Raw genomic sequence first — 21,747 nt, 5'->3', positions numbered from 1 at the left:
GATGCACTGCCATTATTCTGTACGCAATATTTCTTTTTTAACTTTTCTTTAGTTTTGAACATCGTTTCATATAACTTTTATAGAATAAACCTGTTGTTTCTGAGGTATAACATGCTGATTTTTAATCTTGAAGTGTTCATTATAGGTCTTAAGGTATGTCTTTCACAGGTCATTTCCCCTAACCCCCATTTCCAATAGACTCAGTACCTCACCAACCATGCAGTTGCTAACCACAGGGTTTTCCAGGATTGTAACGCTCACAGTTGCAAGGGACCGCTGTATAAAGATTTACCTTATGTAGATTATATATCGATATATAAAAGACATGAAACTTATATAATTGGAAATGGTTACATGATTGCATAGTGAAATATGTATACATTATCCCAAAAAGAGGGATACATTGTACGTCTGACAGTTTTAGCCAGTCTTGTCAAGGGCTTTTTTTCACTCCAAAGGAGTCTACTTTCCCTACTTCCGGAAATTGTGCAGCTTTGGGCTTCGGGAGCCTTTTGAAAGATATCCTGCAGTGATATCAGGACTTCCATGGAAACTGGTCATGGGGTAATTATAGATAGATTATAGAGAAATGAAAATAGATAGATATATAGATTTCTTCAGAAATATATGGTCTTTCGAATGGTAAGACAAAGAGCTAGATTTTTTGAAAAATGCTGCATTAGGGACACAATGAATATTGAGTAGAAGCAGTCACTGGATTAATAGTTTGTGAAAAACTAAGGTATGCTTGTTAGTTATTTGTAGTAGTTTGCTGGCAACTATGCTATGATTTTTGTGTTTCTTGCATAGCATGGCAGGTATTTATGGATTACCTTATCTCTCTCATTGCCCAACTGTCTTTCTGGTGTTAGGTCTCACTTTAACTTTCACTTTAGTCTATAGCTTAGTGTGAAAATTGTAAATATAAAAAAATTAATGTATGACTCTATTCTGACTATTGTTTTATTGCTGTTTTCAGGATTCATTTGTTGAAAGCCTGTGGCGACTAATTCAGCACATGATGCCTTCACTGACAGCCCCTCCTACAAGTGGCAAGATCAAAGAGGAGGGAGACAAACCTAAAACAGAAAAAGAAAGAAAACGAGCATTATTGCCTTTCTTAGCAATGCCAAATGACCCAAAGGTCCTCCATATGTTGGATAATGAGGTTAAACAAGAAGTAAAAGTAAAAGAAGAAATTCCTGAAGCAGACAGAAATAGGGACAGAGAAAAAGAGGAGGATAAAAGGAAAGAGAAAAAGAAGAAAAAGGACAAAGATAGAGAGAAGGAAAGAGAAAAGAGTGATAAGAAAATTAAAAAGGAACCTGAACTGGATGTAAAGAAAATCAAAAGGAACACAGAATCAGAAGTGGATGATCTCATGGCTTTTCTAGAATTTCATGCTCCATCCAAGCAGCATGAAGTAACTAGAAGCAGAAGTCAAAGTAGAGAACGAAAGAGAAAATCAAGGTCAAAGGAAAGGAGGAGAAGTAGAAGTCGCAGCAGAGAAATGGATAGATGGGACAGAGAAAGAGAACGAAGAAGGTCAAGAAGTCAGGAGAGACACAGGAGCAGGAGAGATCGAAGTCACAGTCGAGACAGAGACAAAAGAAATCGAAGTGATAGCAGGGACAGAGAAAGAAGAAAACGTCGTCATAGTACAGAGAGAGAGAGTCATGAAAGGGAATATAACAGAGATAGGCATCATTCAAGAAAGGATCGAGACAGAAGAGACAGGAGTAGATCTCGGGGTAGAGACAAATACAGCAGGCATAGCAGAAGCAGAAGTCGTGAAAGAGACCAGAATAGGAATCGCTTGGGCAATAGAGATGTGTTTGTGAATCGTCCTCCAGATGAGAATCCTGTTGTAGGAAAGGTGAATAGAGCTTTGCTTAAAGTTGTGTCATGTTTTTATGGATAGGGCATTTTATGAGAGTGAGGTCAGGTAATTGTTTTATGCTCCTGAGTCTTAATGGAACAAAATGAAAATTATCATAATTGTTGTATGCAAATAATGCTATTCTTTTAGCTAAATTCAAGGAGGCATTGGATGGAATGCTATGTAGTTTTTACTTGTCCAGGAAGAGAGTTTTAAAAGTAAAAGTGTGCTATGAAAAATTCTTTGTTTTGAAAAAGACTGATTGTTATAGGTAACATAATTTTTAGTGGAAAAAACTGAAAGTTGTGTATAAGTTCATATCTCATGTATGGGATTCACTATTAGTAAAGATAGTAATGGCAGAGTTAAACTCAAGTAGAACCATGTAGTTAGAAGAATTAGAGATTCACTGTAAGCTTGGGTAAATGGGAAGAATTTTAGTGTGTAGTTTACATGGTGGAGTGCTTGTTCCAACTCGACTGTGTCACTGAGAAACCTTTGATTAAGTTAAGGTTGGTAAAGAGTAAGAGCAATAGAGATGGATAGCATTTATTGTATTATTGGAATCAGGTGAATAGATAAAGAATGAAGATATGAGAAATATGTGTGTAGAAGTCATTAGCTATACACATGTATGAAACTTTAAAGATGCATTCCAGATGATAGCTTGGTCAAGAGGATAAATATAGTATTGAAGTTGGAAATAGACTGCAGAAGAAGTGGACAGAAATGATGAGTGAATTGTGTAAGGCTTGAAATATTTCATTTGACATACCAAATGAATGTGTGAAATGTACAATTTGTGTTAAACATCATTTGATTCGGTTTATAATATAGTCTGGTTGATAGGCATGAGAAGTAAATGCAAAATCAGGAGTGACTGAAAATGTAAAAGGGATTTTTTGAAGATTAGTTTTGTTGATCTAAAGATCAAATGTTGCTGTTGTGTGGGTGTGTAGAGGGAAATGGTGTTGGGAGACCTACTGTAAGAGCATTTGGGAAGGAAGTGAGGAAGAAAAGATATTGGAGAAGACAGAAGATAAGAGCGAAGGTCGAGCTGGTTTACAGGGATGTCAACATGGGTGAATGTGTAAAGATTTGCATTGACTTCTTATTTGGTCATAGTAGAAAATTAGGTCAATTATATATAGAATGATTATGAATTAGTATATATGATTTTGAAAGTACATGTACTTATTATTTTTGTGTAATGAGCTTTTTGACATATTTATGCAGATGTATGAGGGAAAAGTGACAAACATCTTGAACTTTGGCTGTTTTGTACAACTAGAGGGTTTACGCCGCCGACTTGAAGGTCTTGTACATATTTCACAACTGAGGCGAGAGGGACGTGTTACCAATGTTTCTGATGTGGTCATGCGTGGTCAGAAAGTGAAGGTCTGTATTGGTTGTGCCAGTTTTTCACGTCTGTTGAAAATATTCATATTTTCTTTTTTTTCAGTGTCGTACATTAAACATATCACCTTCAGCATTTTTAATATGTTTAGTCCTTTGTTATCAACGTGAATTTTATAAACATTTTTTTTTTTTTTTACTTATTCACCATTTCCCACATTAATGAGGTAGCACCAGGAAGTGACATAGGATGGCCTCATTTGCTCACATCTCCTGTATCTGTCATGAATGATACTCTGAAATCAGTGCCTCAATCTATAACCAAGCCCACAAACCATTCTGTGGTTTCTCTTGACCTCTTCATATGTCATGGTTCAGCTCATTGACAGCATGTCGCCCCTGTATACCACATTGTTCTTTTTCACTCAGTCCCATGTACACTTTTCACAGTCCTGAATGTTCAGCTTCCAATAACTCAGAGCCTTCCCCACTCCATCCTTCCATTTCCACAATCTGTGATGAGTAGAGGAGTAGCAATTGAAAGAAACAGCATTATCCAGCACGTAAGACAAGCAGTGAGTGCTACTCGTTAGCCTGTCAACACAAGAAAATCGCATCATAGATACTTGTGATTGGGGTCTGAACATACAGGAGGGTGAAAGGAGTGCAAGGAATAGAGTGAATTGGAACGATGTGGCATACCAGGGTCAACGTGCTGTCAGTGGGTTGAATCAGGGCATGTGAAGTGTCTGGAGTAAACCATGGAAAGGTCTGTGGGGCCTGGATGTGGAGAGGGAGCTGTGGTTTCGGTACATTATATGTGACAGCTAGAGACTGAGTGTGAACATATGTGGCCTTTTTGTCTTTCCCAAGCACTTCCTCACTGGAAGGGGGGCTATTTCCTGTGTGGCAGGGTGGCAATGGGAATGCATGAAGGCAGCATGCATGAATATGTACGTGTGTATATGTCTGTGTATGTATATGTGTGTATATGTTGAAATGTATATGTGCGTGTATGGGCATTTATGTATATATATATGTGTATGCAAGAGGGTTAGGGAGAATGATTTGGTAAACAGAGAAGAGGCAGTAAAAGCTTAGCGGAAGATGAAAGCCAGCAAGGCATCGGATTTGGATGGTATCGCAGTGAAATTTATTAAAAAAAGGGGGTGACTGTATTGTTGACTGATTGGTAAGGTTATTTAATGTATGTATGACTCATGGTGAGGTGCCTGAGGATTGGCGGAATGCTTGCATAGTGCCATTGTACAAAGGCAAAGAGGATAAAAGTGAGTGCTCAAATTACAGAGGTATAAGTTTGTTGAGTATTCCTGGGAAATTATATGGGAGGGTATTGATTGAGAGGGTGAAGGCATGTACAGAGCATCAGATTGGGGAAGAGCAGTGTGGTTTCAGAAGTGGTAGAGGATGTGTGGATCAGGTGTTTGCTTTGAAGAATTTATTATTTTGCTTTGTCGCTGTCTCGCGCATTAGTGAGGTAGCGCAAGGAAACAGACGAAAGAAATGGCCCAACCCACCCACGTACACATGTATATACATACACGTCCACACACGCAACTATACATACCTATACATGTCAATGTACACATATATATATATATACACACTGACACATACATATATACACATGTACATAATTCATACTGTCTGCCTTTATTTTATTCCCATCGCCACCTCGCCACACATGGAATAACAACCCCCTCCCCCCTCATGTGTGCGGGGTAGCGCTAGGAAAAGACAACAAAGGCCCCATTCGTTCACACTCAGTCTCTAGCTGTCATGTAATAATGCACCGAAACCACAGCTCCCTTTCCACATCCAGGCCCCACAGAACTTTCCATGGTTTACCCCAGACGCTTCACATGCCCTGATTCAATCCATTGACAGCACGTCGACCCCGGTATACCACATCATTCCAATTCACTCTATTCCTTGCACGCCTTTCACCCTCCTGCATGTTCAGGCCCCAATCACTCAAAATCTTTTTCACTCCATCTTTCCACCTCCAATATGGTCTCCCACTTCTCCTCGTTCCCTCCATCCCTGACACATATATCCTCTTTGTCAATCTTTCCTCACTCTTTCTCTCCATGTGACCAAACCATTTCAAAACTCCCTCTTCTGCTCTCTCAACCATACTCTTTTTATTTCCACACATCTCTCTCACTCTTACATTACTTACTCGATCAAACCACCTCACACCACATATTGTCCTCAAACATCTCAATTCCAGCACATCCACCCTCCTGTGCACAACTCTATCGATAGCCCACACCTCACAACCATACAACATTGTTGGAACCACTATTCCTTCAAACATACCCATTTTTGCTTTCCGAGATAATGTTCTCAACTTCCAAACATTCTTCAGGGCTCCCAGAATTTTCAAGAGATGTGTGGAAATAAAAAGAGTGTGGTTGAGAGAGCAGAAGAGGGTGTTTTGAAATGGTTTGGTCACATGGAGATAATGAGTGAGGAAAGATTGACCAAGAGGATATATGTGTCAGAGGTGGAGGGAACGAGGAGAAGTGGGGGACCAAATTGGAGGTGGAAGGATGGAGTGAAAAAGATTTTGTGTGATCGGGACCTGAACATGCAGGAGGGTGAAAGGCGTGCAAGGAATAGAGTGAATTGGAACAATGTGGTATACCGGGGTTGACGTACTGTCAATGGATTGAACCAGGGCATGTGAAGCGTCTGGGGTAAACCATGGAAAGTTCTGTGGGGCCTGGATGTGGAAAGGAAGCTGTGGTTTTGGTGCATTATTACATGACAGCTAGAGACTGAGTGTGAACGAATGTGGCCTTTGTTGTCTTTTCCTAGCGTTACCTCGCACACATGCAGCGGGGGGGATTTCATTGTGTGGCAGGGTGGCGACAGGAATGAAGAAAGGCAGACAGTATGAATTATGTGCATGTGTATATATGTATATGTCTGTGTGTGTGTGTATATATTTATATATGTATAGGTTGAGATTTATAGGTATGGATATGTGCGTGTGTGGACGTGTATGTATATATATATGTGTATGTTGGTGGGTTGGGCCATTCTTTTGTCTGTTTCCTTGCGCTACCTCGCTAACACAGGAGACAGCAACAAAGTATAATAGATAAATATAAATATTATTATTATTATTATTATACTTAATCGCTGTCTCCCACGTTAGTGAGGTAGTGCAAGAAAACAGACGAAAGAATGGCCCAACCCACCCACATACACATGTATATACATAAATGCCCACACATACACATATACATTTATACACATGTACGTATTCATACTTGCTGCCTTCATCCACTTCCGTCACCACCCCGCCACACATGAAATAGCATCCCCCTGGAACGCACGTGAGGTAGCGTTTGGAAAAGACAAAAAAAATGCCACATTCGTTCACACTTACTCTCTAGGTATCATGTATAATGCACTGTGACCACAGCTCCCTTTCCACATCCAGGCCCCACAAATTTTCCATGGTTTACCCCAGACTTTTCACATGCCCTGGTTCAATCCCTTGACAGCACGTCCACCCCGGTATACTACATCGTTCCAATTTACTCTATTCCTCACACACCTTTTACCCTCCTGTATGTTCAGGCCCCGATTGCTCAAAATCTTTTTCACTCCATCCTTCCACCTCCAATTTAGTCTCCTGCTTCTTCTCATTCGCTCCACCTCTGACACATATATCCTGTTTGTCATTCTTTCCTTACTCATTCTGTCCATTTACATATATATATACATATACACATATACATGTATATAATATGTGCACAGCTCTATATTAGATAAATTTTTATATAAAATATCGGTATAACATTGGAAAAGGGAGAGTGCTTTGAGCCTTGTTTACAACATTTACATTGCGTAGGAATAGGGCTGTATTATGATAGTGCATGGCATGTTATGCTAGAATTTACATAGAGGACTTTTTTTTGCCTGAACAAATCTCTGTGGTCAACACAGTCAACTTCATATGCAAAAGGGTTATTTTTTAAGTTTATCCTCAATCAGTAGACAGCTTTCATACTGCTACTGCAGATGGTTTAGTACCTTTAGTAACCTGCCTCTGTTCATTTAGATACCCACAAGACTGACTTTACAGTGTTTGACACCCTGTTAAAAGGTAGAATACTTTAGCATCAAAAGGTAGAATACTTAAGTAGTTCTGTGAAAGCTTCACAGTACTCAGATAGTATTTTTTTCGGAATACACATAGAAACGTCAGTGTGAAGCACAGTGTAGTGTTTTCAAAAACTAAGAATAACACCTGCAAGGGTCTTTCATGTATTTTTTGTTCATTTCAATATAGAATTTTCCTCTTTAACAGTAGTAGATTGCTATTTCATAGTGTATAGATTATTTTGTATATTGTAAACAGGTGAAGGTGCTATCCTTTACGGGTCAGAAGACCTCACTTTCTATGAAAGATGTTGACCAGGAGACGGGTGAGGATCTCAACCCTAATGTTGCTCCTGTGGGTGGCAGTGTCCAGGAGGAGGATTCTATGAGAAATCCAGACAGACCCATGTCTCTCATGGAACTAACAAAAGGTAAGTGGATATTAACCTAAATGTCCTAGTTTTATGTATGTTGAAATTATCATCTGGCTGGTCCATATTACTTTTGACATTTGCTGGTAGAGCACTAAAGAGAAAAAAAAGCTCCATATCAAAAGGACTATTCCCTTGGCTGAGTACATGAATTGAATCCTCCTTGACTGCCTATTATTTCACTGTGTATTTCTTGAAATATATCATGTTCCATTGTACTCTTTCTCTTCATGAATCTCTTCAGTGGCTCAGTTTGTTTCAGTACTAACTAGGTTTCTTGTATTCTTTATTACATAGACTCTGATTTATTTTATTACCTGATCTGTCCTACTTTGGATAGTTGGATGACTACTTTTTACACTCATGCTGCCCCGTAGACATCTTCGATTTCCTCATACTTATCAATCTTTTTCTTTCTACTGGTATGTGCTCTCCTTTATCCCAGTCTCTTTCTGTGTCAGTTGTTAATGATAAATGAAATGTTTATTGAACTGACTGCAGCCAATAAATCAAAATATATAGAGAAACTACACACATTAAAGAGGGTCACACTAAAACAAGAAGAATAAGGATTAAGCAGGCAGTTCTTAGGCAAACACTGGGGTAGCAGTCTGTTGATTATTGATAATGCTCAGAATGGTTGGAACGGGGATGCTCTTGTAGCTGTCTGTATGAGCTTAGATGGAGTGAGTGCCATTGTGCTACAGAACTGTGAGTAACCAGTCAACAACACAGTCACCCCTTAAGAAATTCAACTGCAGTACCATCCACTCCAGCTGCCTTGCCACATTTTATCATATACAAGATTTTTATCACATCTCTCTTCACCAAGCCACTTGGCATGCTTTCTCACTTTTCATGTGGATATTGGTTTGAAAGATTGTTTGAATGAAAGTATGGCCATTTAGAAAGCATAAAAGATTATAGATTCTTCAAAAGACTTATAATACATTCAAGATACAAGGATGAAAGGTAGAGTATAGAAGAGATGGATAGATGTAGTAAGAGAACTGATAAAGGCTAGCAGTATTACAAATGCAGATATCAGGGCAATAACAGGGAGTTTGGGTGCAGTTTAAACTTTTTTCTTACAGAGATGGTGTGAATGGAGATGTTGGTTTCACATGACAAATTAGCTTGGTGTGCACATCAAAAAAGTAAGAAGCATTTGTATAAGTGTATAAGTCCATTTATCACCTCATCACACTTGACATGAATTTAGGATCTGTGTGATTTTCAGAGGCTGTAAGTACTGTAACAGTTCCATGAAAATTAGGAATGGAGTTCATGATGATATTTCCTGCAGGGGATCATGGAATAACACCAAAGCCATTTTAGAGAATGGTCATGGGTTAATTATAAAGAAATAAGTTATATAACTTCAGAGTAAATGTGAATAAGAGCAAGGTTATTAGGTACAGTAGGGTTGAGGGTCAAGTCAATTGGGAGGTGAGTTTGAATGGAGAAAAACTGGAGGAAGTGAAGTGTTTTAGATATCTGGGAGTGGATCTGGCAGCGGATGGAACCATGGAAGCGGAAGTGGATCATAGGGTGGGGGAGGGGGCGAAAATCCTGGGGGCCTTGAAGAATGTGTGGAAGTCGAGAACATTATCTCGGAAAGCAAAAATGGGAATGTTTGAAGGAATAGTGGTTCCAACAATGTTGTATGGTTGCGAGGCATGGCCTATGGATAGAGTTGTGCGCAGGAGGATGGATGTGCTGGAAATGAGATGTTTGAGGACAATGTGTGGTGTGAGGTGGTTTGATCGAGTGAGTAACGTAAGGGTAAGAGAGATGTGTGGAAATAAAAAGAGCGTGGTTGAGAGAGCAGAAGAGGGTGTTTTGAAGTGGTTTGGGCACATGGAGAGGATGAGTGAGGAAAGATTGACCAAGAGGATATATGTGTCGGAGGTGGAGGGAACAAGGAGAAGAGGGAGACCAAATTGGAGGTGGAAAGATGGAGTGAAAAAGATTTTGTGTGATCGGGGCCTGAACATGCAGGAGGGTGAAAGGAGGGCAAGGAATAGAGTGAATTGGAGCGATGTGGTATACCGGGGTTGACGTGCTGTCAGTGGATTGAAGCAGGGCATGTGAAGCGTCTGGGGTAAACCATGGAAAGCTGTGTAGGTATGTATATTTGCGTGTGTGGACGTATGTATATACATGTGTATGGGGGGGGGTTGGGCCATTTCTTTCGTCTGTTTCCTTGCGCTACCTTGCAAACGCAGGAGAGCGACAAAGTATAATGAAAAAAAAAAAAAAAACAATTTTTCATTGTTATTTTTGAAGTTTATGTGTGTTTCTGTGTTTTTACTCTGTGCTGAGTTTTGCTTTTGTTATGTATTGTGACAGGTTTTTGTGATACATGCTTAGCTTGTTTTGTGTTTGTTTTCAGGTACTGATGAAGAAGACCTGGCAACATACAAACGTGTTAATCGAATTTCTTCACCTGAACGATGGGAACTGAAGCAGATGATGGCCGCCAATTGCATCAGCAAATCAGAATTACCTGACTTTGATGAGGAACAGGGGGTAATGGGTGGTGAGGATGATGATGAGGAAGATGTGGAAATTGAACTTGTGGAGGAGGAGCCTGCTTTCTTGCGTGGTTATGGTAGGGTAAGAGAGGAACTCAGCCCTGTAAGGATCATGAAGAATCCTGATGGATCTTTAGCTCAGGCAGCTATGATGCAAAGTGCTCTTGCAAAAGAGCGTAGAGAAATAAAGATGGCTCAAAGGGAGAGTGAAATGGATTCCCAGCCATCAAACCTTGGCCAGAATTGGAATGATCCTCTTCCTGAAACTCAGCGAAATGATGCTGCCATGTCTCGTGGGTTGCCATCTCAGCAGCAGGAAGTGCCAGAATGGAAAAGACATATTACAGGTTTGTTGTGCATTGATTAGCTTACATTGTTCAGATTTAATATATCGAAAATACATTAAATGTTTGAAGAGAATAGATTGGTGTATCATAGCATAGGAATAATGCAACTAAGAAGGAAAGTGTTTATTGAGGAAAGATACTTATCTTGATGGCCCCTGTCAATTAAAGTGATCTAGGATTTCAGATTCATTAACAGTATAACTCCACATATTAGAGTGTGTCATGCATTTTCAATTCCTGTATGTACCACCTTATTTCCCCACTCCCTGTTTGCTAGCTCGCTGTTGAAGATGCTCCCTTTCTCTTCACAAATATTTTTGTAAGATATTGTGCAAGCAGAAGTTGACTGCTTACATGATAGCCACATGAACGGACATATTTTAAATGAGCAAGGATATTGTGATTGAGAAAGGAGAGTTGGAACTTTCAATCTCATAGTATGAACGCAGGATTGTTAGGTTAAGGATGTTGAATGTTTTGGTAGCACCTTCACCTTTGATAGTGGAATGAAGGCAAAGATATCATAATGTTCAAAGACAGGAAGAATTTGAGATCTTAAGGAATGTGATAAAAGGAAAACATGTCACCCATAATGCATGGTGAATTTTGGTAGAATATATGCCCCATTCACTTTCAATTCTGTATGGAAACTTTAGTGTATAATCATAGGATGACTGAGAGAATACAAACAGTTAGGATGATTTTCTAAGAATTAGTGAGGGTGTTTAATGGAATTTATGCTTAAAGAATGAGGAATTAGATATAAGCACTACCTGACTGTTGAGACTGAGAACAGAGATAGTGGAGGATGTTTGTTCAGTATTTGTATGGAACAGCAAGTCTGATTTTTACATGATTAAGAATTCAGGCCTGGAATGTCGAAGTGGCCTTAAAACTACCATTTGGCCTGAATTTCACCTTTAGGGTTTGAAAAGATAGTCTTAAAAGATGTATATTTCAGTATACTCTGCCCTTTTTTCACCTAGCATCATTTAAGTATGCTCCATATTGTAAAATTTGTATTCAGATTGAAAAACTACAGCTTTTGCTAATTGATTACTCTTATATAATACATGTACACAAACATTAACACTTGGGCAAAAAGGGTGTGAAAAATATTCAGATGGGCATGAAAAAGCCTTAAAAATGATGATAGCATGGAAGATTAAGGTGTTTTGGTCAGGGTGGTGTGTGAAGTCAGAGGGTCAGGGAGAATGGTTTGGTCAAGAGAGAAGAGGTAGTGAAAGCTTTGTGAAAGATGAAATCTGGCAGTTGGTTTGAATGGTATTGCAATTGAATTTATTAACAAAGGGGTGATTATGTTGTTGATTGGATGGTAAGGATATTCATCTTATGTATGGATCATGATGAAGTGCCTGAGGAGTGGCAAAATGCATGCATAATGCCATTGTACGAAGGCAAAGGGGATAAAGGTGTGTTCAAACAACAGAGGCATAAGTTTGTTGAGTATTCCTGGAAAACTGTATGGGAGGCTATTGATTGAGAGGATGAAGGCATGCACAGAGCCTCAGATTGAGGAGAAGCTATATGGTTTCAGAAGTGGTAGAGGATGTATGGGTCAAGTGTTTGCTTTGAAGAATGTGTGTGAAAAATACTCAGAAAAACAGATGAATTTCAATGTAGTATTTATGGATCTGGAGAAGGTATGTGATAGGGTTGATAGAGACACTTTGTAGGTCTTAAGAGTATATGGTGTGGCAGGTAAGGTGCTAGAAGCAGTGAAAAGTTTTTACCAAGGATGTAAGGCTTGTGAACAAGTAGGAAGGGAGGAGAGTGATTGGTTCCCAGTGATGGTCGGTCTGCAGCAGGGGGGTGTGTGATGACCCCATGGTTGTTTATTTTTTGTTTATGGATGGGCTGGTTAGTGAGATGAATGCAAGAGTTTTGGAGAGAGGGGCGAGGATGCAGTCAGATCGGGATGAGAGGGCCTGGAAAGTGAGTCACTTCTTTTTCGCCGATGATACAACACTGGTCTGGCTGATTAGAGTGAGAAATTGCAGAAGTTGCTAACTGAGTTTGGAAAAGTGAGTAAAAGGAGAAAGTTGAGACTAAATGTGAATAAGAGCAAGGTTATTTGGTTCAGTAGGGTTGAGGAACAAGTTAATTGGGATGTAAGTTTGAATGTAGAAAAATTGAAGGAAGTGATGTGTTTTATCTGGGAGTGGACTTAGCAGTAAATGGAACCATGGAAGCGGAAGTGAGGTGAAGGTTCTGGAAGCGATGAAGAATGTGTGGAAGGAGACACCATTATCTTTGAGAGCAAAAATGGGTATGTTTGAAGGAATGATAGTTCCAACAATATTATATGGTTGTGAGGCGTGGGCTATAGATAGGGTGTATGGAGGAGGATGGATGTATTGGAAATGAAATGTTTGAGGACAGTATGTGGTATGAGGTGGTTTGATAGATTAAGTAATGAAAGGGTAAGAGAGATGTATGGAGGTGAAAAGAGTGTGGTTGCGAAAGCAGAAGAGGATGTGTTGAAATGGTTTGGACCTGTGGAGAGAATGATTGAGGTAAGTTTGACAAAGATAATATATATGCGTCAGAGGTGGAGGGAACAAGGCGAGGTGGGAGACCAAACTGGAGGTGGAATTATGGCGTGAGAAAGATTTTGAGTGATTGGAGCCTGAACATATAGGAATGTGAGAGGTATGCAAGGAATGCAGTGAATTGGAATGATGTAGTATACCGGGGTTGACATGCTGTCAATGGACTGAACCAGGACATGTGAAATGTCTGGGGTAAACCATGGAAAGGTCTGTGGGGCATGGATGTGGTTAGGGAGCTGTGGTGTTGGTACATTACGCATGACAGCTAGAGACTGATTGTGTTTTCCAGGTGCTACCTCACTGAAATGGGTTAGCAAGAGAGAGAGAGATGGATAGATAGAATGCAATTTGCCATTATGTATCAAATATAAACTGGTTTCTTATGTATTTGCTTCTGATTATTGTGTCTTATTAGTTAGTACTTGCTTATATTCCCAAACATTACCCATTTTGTATAGTTATTTATTCATAGTTTACAATAGAGTCTGAAATATCAAAGGTCATAGATTGAAATTAGTATTTAGAATGAGTGACAGTATCATAGGACACTGAATTTTTATAATAATGTCCTTTGCATAAGCTGTGAACCTAAGAACATTATTCTTTTTCTCTTTCAGGTGGTACAAGAGGATCTTATGGCAAGAAAACAAACATGTCCCTCTTAGAACAAAGACAAAGCCTTCCTATTTACAAACTGCGAGATCAGCTTATCAAGGCTGTCGATGATAACCAGATTCTCATTGTTGTTGGTGAGACTGGATCTGGAAAGACAACCCAAATGACTCAGTACCTTGCTGAAGCAGGTTTTACTGCTAAAGGTAAAATTGGCTGCACTCAGCCAAGGAGAGTGGCAGCCATGTCAGTTGCTAAGAGAGTATCTGAAGAATTTGGATGTAGGTTAGGACAGGAAGTTGGTTATACCATTCGTTTTGAGGATTGCACAAGCTCAGAGACAGTCATCAAGTACATGACAGATGGTATGTTACTTAGAGAGTGTCTCATTGACCCAGATATGTCAGCATATACTTGCATTATGCTGGATGAAGCTCATGAAAGGAGTATCCATACAGATGTTTTGTTTGGACTATTGAAGCAAGCAGTGGCAAAAAGACCTGAACTTCAGCTTATTGTCACATCTGCCACCCTAGATGCCGTTAAGTTTTCAGAGTACTTCAACCAAGCTCCAATCTTCACAATTCCTGGCCGTACATTCCCTGTGGAGATTTTATACACTAGGGAGCCAGAAACAGACTATTTAGATGCAGCACTCATTACTGTCATGCAGATTCATCTGTCTGAACCTCCAGGAGATATCCTCGTTTTCCTTACTGGTCAGGAGGAGATTGATACGGCATGTGAGCTTTTGTATGAACGTATGAAAGCCCTTGGGAGTGATGTGCCAGAACTAATTATATTGCCAGTATATTCTGCACTGCCATCAGAAATGCAAACAAGAATATTTGAGCCAGCTCCACCAGGATCACGAAAGGTTGTTATTGCCACCAATATTGCTGAGACATCCCTCACCATTGATGGCATCTACTATGTTGTAGATCCAGGTATGTTGATAATTGGTCTTTACTGTTTTTATTTGTTTTGAGTTAGAAGTGATGACATACTAAGCTGCAAAGATGTCACCTGGTAAAAATAAATCAGGCCAAATACATTTCATAGGTAATTTGGCTGAAACTGTTTCTGTATAATGAACGGTCACCTCTGGGGTGACTCAAAAGTTTACAAAGACCCTTTTGTAAGATTAAGAGGAAAGACTTGAAGGAAGCATACAGTACATAGAAACCACATCTAAAGCATACAGTACATAGAAACCACATCTAAAGCATACAGTACATAGAAACCACATCTATCAGCCACCCTTTCCTTTCCACTTTATCCATTTATCCATCCTATAAAAGAAACAGTGCTTGTTTCTAATCTGCCTGCTGTCCCAATTTCCAGCACCTTTGAATAGCTGTTTTCATCCAGTAAGCTGACAAAGATTGCACATGGCCATTTCCATATGCTGTGCTTTTATTAGCCCTAGAATCAGGGTAGAAATACAAGCTGTGCCCTAAACAGAGAAATTTCTTAGAATATTTTATTCAGTGTGCGGTATTGAAATCATTTTGAAAAATTGTTTTTGGAATCATATGTAACTTCAGGACCTCTTATATCTCAGAAAATGAATTCATTAACTCATCACAGCCCAAATTGATTTTCAATAAGTTGGTCACATTTTTATGTCATGGAGTTTTACCTTATGAATTGATTAAGAGATGAAAGAAGCTGGTTTTGAAAATCAGCAGAAACAGCAAAAATACAGAGGAGGATAAATGTATGGAAGTCAAAAACGTTATCTTGGAAAGCAAAAATGGGTATGTTTGAAGGAATAGTGGTTCCAACAATGTCATATGGTTGTGAGGCATGGGCTATGGATAGAGTTGTGCAGAGAAGGGTGGATGTGCTGGAAATGAGATGTTTGAGGACAATATGTGGTGTGAGGTGGTTTGTTCGAGTAAGTAATGAAAGGGTAAGAGAGATGTGTGGTAATAAAAAGAGTGTGGTTGAGAGAGCAGAAGAGGATGTTTTGAAATGGTTTGGTCACATGGAGAGAATGAGTGAGGAAAGATTGACAAAGAGGATATGTGTGTCAGAGGTGGAGGGAACGAGAAGTGGGAGACCAAATTGGAGGTGGAAAGATGGAGTGAAAAAGATTTTGAGTGATCGGGGCCTGAACATGCAGGAGGGTTGCGGTTTCATTCACAGAGATTCTGATTAGGGAAGAACAGTAGTTTTAGGAGCGGTAGAAGATGTGTGGATCAGGTGTATGCTTTGAAGAATTTTATGAGAAGTACCTAGAAAAAAAGAAGGATATGTATGTGATGTTAATAGACCTAGAGATGGCATATGGTAGGGTTGATAGAGATTCTCTTTGGAAGGTATTACAAATATATGGTGTGGTAAGAAAGCTACTAGAAGCAGTTAAGATTTTTATCAAGAAAGTAAAGCATGTGGAGAAGTTGGAGGAGGTGGAAGGTGAGAGGTTCCAAGGAAGGTGGTTCTGCAGCAGAGGTGTGTGATGTCACCATAGCTACTTTATTTGTTTATGGGTGGGGTGGTGAAGGAGGTGAATGCAAGGGTCTTGGAGAGATATGCAAGTCTGCAGTCTGTTGGATGTAGGGGAACTAGAAGGTGTCTCAATTGTAGTAGGTACAAGCAAATGAGTCATTTCTTCATCTTTTCCTGGTGCCACCTCTCTAATGCTGGAAATAGCAAGCTTACATGAAAAAAGTGTATTAATTCTAGTAACCTTGCAATGATCATTTCTTCTTTCTCTTCCCTTTCCTCTTTATCTTGTGTTTGTTCTTCATCCAATTCAAAAATTATTAAGATGTACATCCGTTGAGCTCATGGTTAACTAATCTCTCTAATTTAGGTGCCACCCACCTCATGTCAATCAATTTTGATTCATCAACCTCTTTGCATGTAACATTCTCTTTAACTCCCTTTTTACTAATAAACACTGATTTTGTATACTCTGCACTTTTCTGAAATCCTCATCTACTAGACCATAAGATTTGTTAATGGTTTTGTCTCTAACAGTACATATTATTCTATCAGTATCTTCACTCAGTGCCATGGGCACCTTAGTTTCATTGTCCACCAGCTTCGTGTCCCACTGCATTAGTTGACGTGCTCTGAATGAGTTTCCAATCACCATAATTGAAACTGCTTGTCCACCATTTTCAGTCATTTCTGTACTTTGTGTTATGGGCATTTTCTCTTGTTCATCCCTCGTTCATCATCTCCTAGAATAGCCCCTTCTGACCTTTCCTAATCTTTGATCATTCTCCCATCTTTCCTATGTTTCCTGTGATCACTTCTTGATGGAGACAAGTGTGAAATTTTGCAAATGCTTCTTAAAAAAGGAAAGAATACAGATGGGAAGTGGGTGGTGAAAGTGAGTGAGCTTCAAAAAAAGGCTTGTATGCAAAGATACGAAGAGAGATATGGATGAAAATTGGCAAAAGGAGAGAATGAACAAGACTTAGGGAGTGAGCAAGGAATGGAAAGTAGTTTAGGAAGTATTGCTTAAATGTATGGGTGAATTGTGTGATATGTGCAAGGAAGATGTGAGTGTTTGAAAAAGGCTAGTGACTGGTGGGATAAGGAAGTTAAGTTACTTGTGAAAGAAAGATGTGTAGTGCTTTTGAAGGGAAGGGATTTACACATGTTTCTTATGTGTTTTAAACTTGCCAGCACCATTCTCTTTTAACTTTACAAATAGAAAAGGTTCAAGCACCCTGACTAAGAATATTTCAAAACATTGGAAATAACAGTCGTCTCAACCAGAAGATATTTTTGGTATTAAAATAAGTTTCCTTGCATTTATATCAGAATTCAAGATCTTTCTTGTAGAGCTTAAAGTGTATGACTGTGTACACAGCAGTACAGAGCAGATGAAGATCACATTAAATGCTTTACAGGCTTTGTCAAGCAGAAAGTATATAATCCTAAGACTGGAATGGACTCATTGATGGTCACTCCAGTTTCCCAAGCAGGAGCTAAGCAACGAGCGGGTCGTGCAGGGCGGACAGGACCTGGAAAAGCCTACAGACTGTACACTGAGCGTGCTTATAGGTAATTATAACTATTGTTGTTATGATTTATTTTTATTTATTATACTTGATCACTGTTTCCCTCGTCAGCAAGATAGTGCCAGGAAACAGGCGAAGAATGGCCCATCCATTCATATACACATATGTAAATGCCTATGCAAACACATATACACACATATACATATCATCATTATCCCTGGGGATAGGGGATTAAGAATACTTCCCACGTATTCCCTGCGTGTCTTAGAAGGCGACTAAAAGGGAAGGGAGCGGGGGGCTGGAAATCCTCCCCTCTCGTTTTTTTTTTAATTTTCCAAAAGAAGGAACAGAGGGGGCCAGGTGAGGATATTCCAAAAAAGGCCCAGTCCTCTGTTCTTAACGCTACCTCGCTAACTCGGGAAATGGCAAATAGTTTAAAAAAAAAAAAAAAAACATATCATATACACTGATACATACATATACATACACATTCACAGACATATATATACACATGTTCATATTCATACTTGCTTGCTTTCATCCATTCCTGGTGCTACCCCACCCCACAGGAAACAGCATTGCTACCCCCTGCTTCATATATTATTTTTGATAATTTTGTGCATGAAACAAAGTTTGTGTAATGCTGAACCATCAGAAAGCTAAGGTGTCACAACCTCAGCTTTTTAAATGGATCTTTTTAAATGTTTCCTCCAAAGTTGTCTGCTTCATTGACAGTGGTTTTTTCTCTTAAAAGTCTCATTTTGGTTTTATTAAAAGACATGATTTCTTGTTCTGTTATGAATGCACACTGCTCTAGTCCTTCAGTAAGTCCATAACGTATTTTTACCATGTCATCTATAGGCACTTTTTCTGCAGTGTTAACAAAGTCATCCTCAGCGTATTTTATCACGATCACTTTGGCTGAGAACCATTTCAGCTCTTTTACTATCAGTCATTGAATGAACAACTAGAGCCTCATTATATGCAGGCTTTTTGACATTTTCAATAGTATCTTTGTACCACAGAGCAGAGAATAAGCAAAAATCATAGTGAGTAATGCACGTAGGTCTGGCGGTAACAAACTGGCACAAATAGAGCATCAGAGCCCAGCATGGGCAAGTGAAGTCAGGTGTGGAATTTTCCACTTGTAACGTTATGTCGCCGCTCAAAAAGTTTCAGATTTTGGAGCATTTTGGATTTCAGATTTTTGGATTAGGGATGCTCAACCTGCATATGTATTTTTTCCATGTTTGCCATTTCCCAAGTGAACAAAGTAACATCAACAACAGATGACAGAACTTTAAAGGGAAATTTTCTCACTTGTAGATTGATGCCAGTTACATTCTACCTTATAAGCTTAAATTGACACCTGAAAGATTTAGGGAGACATGGGTAGTTGCCCTTGACATATCTAAGGCTTTTGACAGGGTGTTGCATTTGGGGTCTCATCTCTAAGCTCCCCTCACTTTGTTCCTGTGGTTGTAGATAGTTCAGCCTCCCTTTTTTCTCCATCAATAGCAGTGTCCCTCAAGGTTCTGTCCAGTCCCCTACACTTTTTCTCCTTTTTTTCTATGATTTCCTCTCCACAATCCTCTCCATAATCCAATGCTCTCAGACACTAATGACTCAACACTGCATTCATCCTCATCCTTTAGTTCTGCTGCCTCTTCTCTCACTCAATCTGCATCATGTCTTGACACAGCTTTCTCACTGAAGTCAGGCTTGGGCATGACATCTCAGTGGGGTACACAAAATCTACCCAATTTCTGTCCATCGCTTATGACTCTTATGTCCCCTTTGACGGTTCTGTAATTTCACCTCTTGACTCAATGAACATACTTGGTATTAATGTAACATCCACTCTTTCTTGGAAACCCAACATTATGAGAATAGCTAAGTCGGCCTCAAAGAAACTAGGTGTCGAAATTTCGTCTTTTCTGAACAGTTGCTCTGTTTGTACAAGGGATTGATTCATCTTTGTATGGAGTGCTGCTCTCATATTTGGGGTGGTTCTAGCTCTGTATCCTCCTTGACAGAGTTGAGTCAAAAGCAATCTGACTTATAAACTGTTCCCTGTTAACTTCCAAACTTGACCCCCTTTGCACTATGCTGCAGTGTTGGTTCACTTTCCTTCTTTTATAGATATTGCTTTGGTTTTTGCTCCTAAGAGCTGGCTGCTTGTGTGCCCCCACCACTAGCTAGACCACACAATACTTGGCAAGCTGCTGCATCACATGATTATTGTGTGGCCATTGGCAACTCAAGGGTGGGACATTTTGATACCTGCCTCTTCCCCTACACACTAAAGCTTTGGAGGTTTATACCTTCTCATGTCTTTCCCAGTAGCTATAACCTGGCACATTTCAAAAGACAGGTCTTTCGCTTTCTCAAAAATTCGTAAATTCTTTACCTTGTCTATTCTTTTTCCGTTTCATGGTTCTCTCTATATTTCAGTTAAGGCCCAGCCTTGATGTGGAGCCTTCAACATGAAAAAATCAATAGAAGTGATTGAAGCAGGGAACTTTTCGTGGCCACACTTTCATATAAAATTTCCATGTTTTCATCTCATTTTTTTTTCTTGCTAGCTTTTGAATAGAGATGTGTGGGAAGTTGCCTTCTTCTGTGCTATCCTCTTCTATTGCAAATAAAATGTAGTTTGAAGATAACCTTGTTATGAACTATCAGTCCCCTTGTTATCTGTCCTTCCTCTGTGTATGAGGATGAGTGAGGTTGGAGGCAGTATTAGGTTATGTGTTCATTGACATGTGGGTAAAGGAAAGGTTATGGGATGTGAGTGAGCTGAGAAGGACAGCAAATGAGATTTCTGTTCCTTTCATGGTGAAAGTGAAAGTGAAATTGTATCCTTATATCTCTATTGTCCGTTTCCTTGGGATCTCCTGTTAAGGGGTTGAACGCAGCTAAGGAGTTTCCACTAATCCCAGTCCTTACATGCGTACCTTGCATACACCATTCAGTGCATTCTTCCACCACTTCTCTCTATCCATTACTCTTTCACTCTATTTACCTATGTCACATGTGATATTCCTTTCACACCAACCCCTTTAATCATACTATTGCTCATTCTCCATCTTGCATTCTTTCCGCATTCCCAAACCCTCTCAACCACTCCACAATTCATTATCTTTGCATTCCCTGCCATACCTTATTTCTTATATACCTCATCATTTCTTCTTCATTGCATCCAGTCATACCACATGCTTCTCTCAAATACCTCATTTTTATAGCATGGATTCTTGACCTCTGTGGCTCATTTCATGTCCATGTTGCAGTTGCATAGGTTAGGATTATGAGGACTGTGCAGTTCCTTAATCCTTCCTTCTTTTCCATACTTACACCTCTACCCTTCATTATTCTGCTAAGGGACCCAGTGACTTTTGTATTATGTACTGCTGTCCTTCATCTCTCCTTCTGTATACCAAACTAGCCCAAGATAGTTCCTAAATACTTAAATTCTGTCACCTCTTCTAGTGTTTTTCCCCCAGATTAAGTGAAGAGTGGCGTCGAGTGCGAGTAAATGAAAGAAGTGGAATCACACTGCTGTTGAAGACTCCGTGTATTAACCTGATTGTTTTGCCTCTGACAGAGTTTATTACTCTTCCTATGATGTCACATAGTAATTTATGTCCCTCTGTTTCATTGTCTTCAGATCTCCCTTCCTCTGCATCATCTACTCTGTGCCCATTATTAGGTGAATTGAAGGTGATTCAACATGAAGCAAACTTTTAACACTGATCCTACATTCATAGATTTATCTCAGAGATCCTTTGTGTTAGAATACTACTAAATGCATGTGTACATGATATCTTATGAATGGGTTTTTAAATATGGATGAAATTTGTGCCACAGATACAGCCTGCAAAGGTCTGGG

General features: G+C 39.5%; 1 protein-coding gene across 1 annotated transcript in view; it reads left to right on the top strand.

Annotated features, from left to right (window-relative positions):
- pea (ATP-dependent RNA helicase pea) overlaps positions 1 to 21,747 on the top strand; it is a 50,457-nt gene that overhangs the window by 5,672 nt on the left and 23,038 nt on the right. The window contains exons 3-8 of the mRNA XM_071673326.1: positions 980 to 1,876; positions 3,116 to 3,277; positions 7,635 to 7,806; positions 10,202 to 10,690; positions 13,881 to 14,822; positions 17,748 to 17,901. Of these exons, the coding sequence (XP_071529427.1) occupies positions 980 to 1,876; positions 3,116 to 3,277; positions 7,635 to 7,806; positions 10,202 to 10,690; positions 13,881 to 14,822; positions 17,748 to 17,901 (2,816 nt within the window). The remainder of the gene's footprint in view (positions 1 to 979; positions 1,877 to 3,115; positions 3,278 to 7,634; positions 7,807 to 10,201; positions 10,691 to 13,880; positions 14,823 to 17,747; positions 17,902 to 21,747) is intronic.

Source organism: Panulirus ornatus, chromosome 18 (genome assembly GCF_036320965.1).
Source record: "Panulirus ornatus isolate Po-2019 chromosome 18, ASM3632096v1, whole genome shotgun sequence".
In the NCBI taxonomy this organism is placed as follows: domain Eukaryota; kingdom Metazoa; phylum Arthropoda; class Malacostraca; order Decapoda; family Palinuridae; genus Panulirus; species Panulirus ornatus.
The sequence above is the reverse complement of the archived record's forward strand: the minus strand, read 5'-3'. Positions and strand labels throughout refer to the sequence as shown.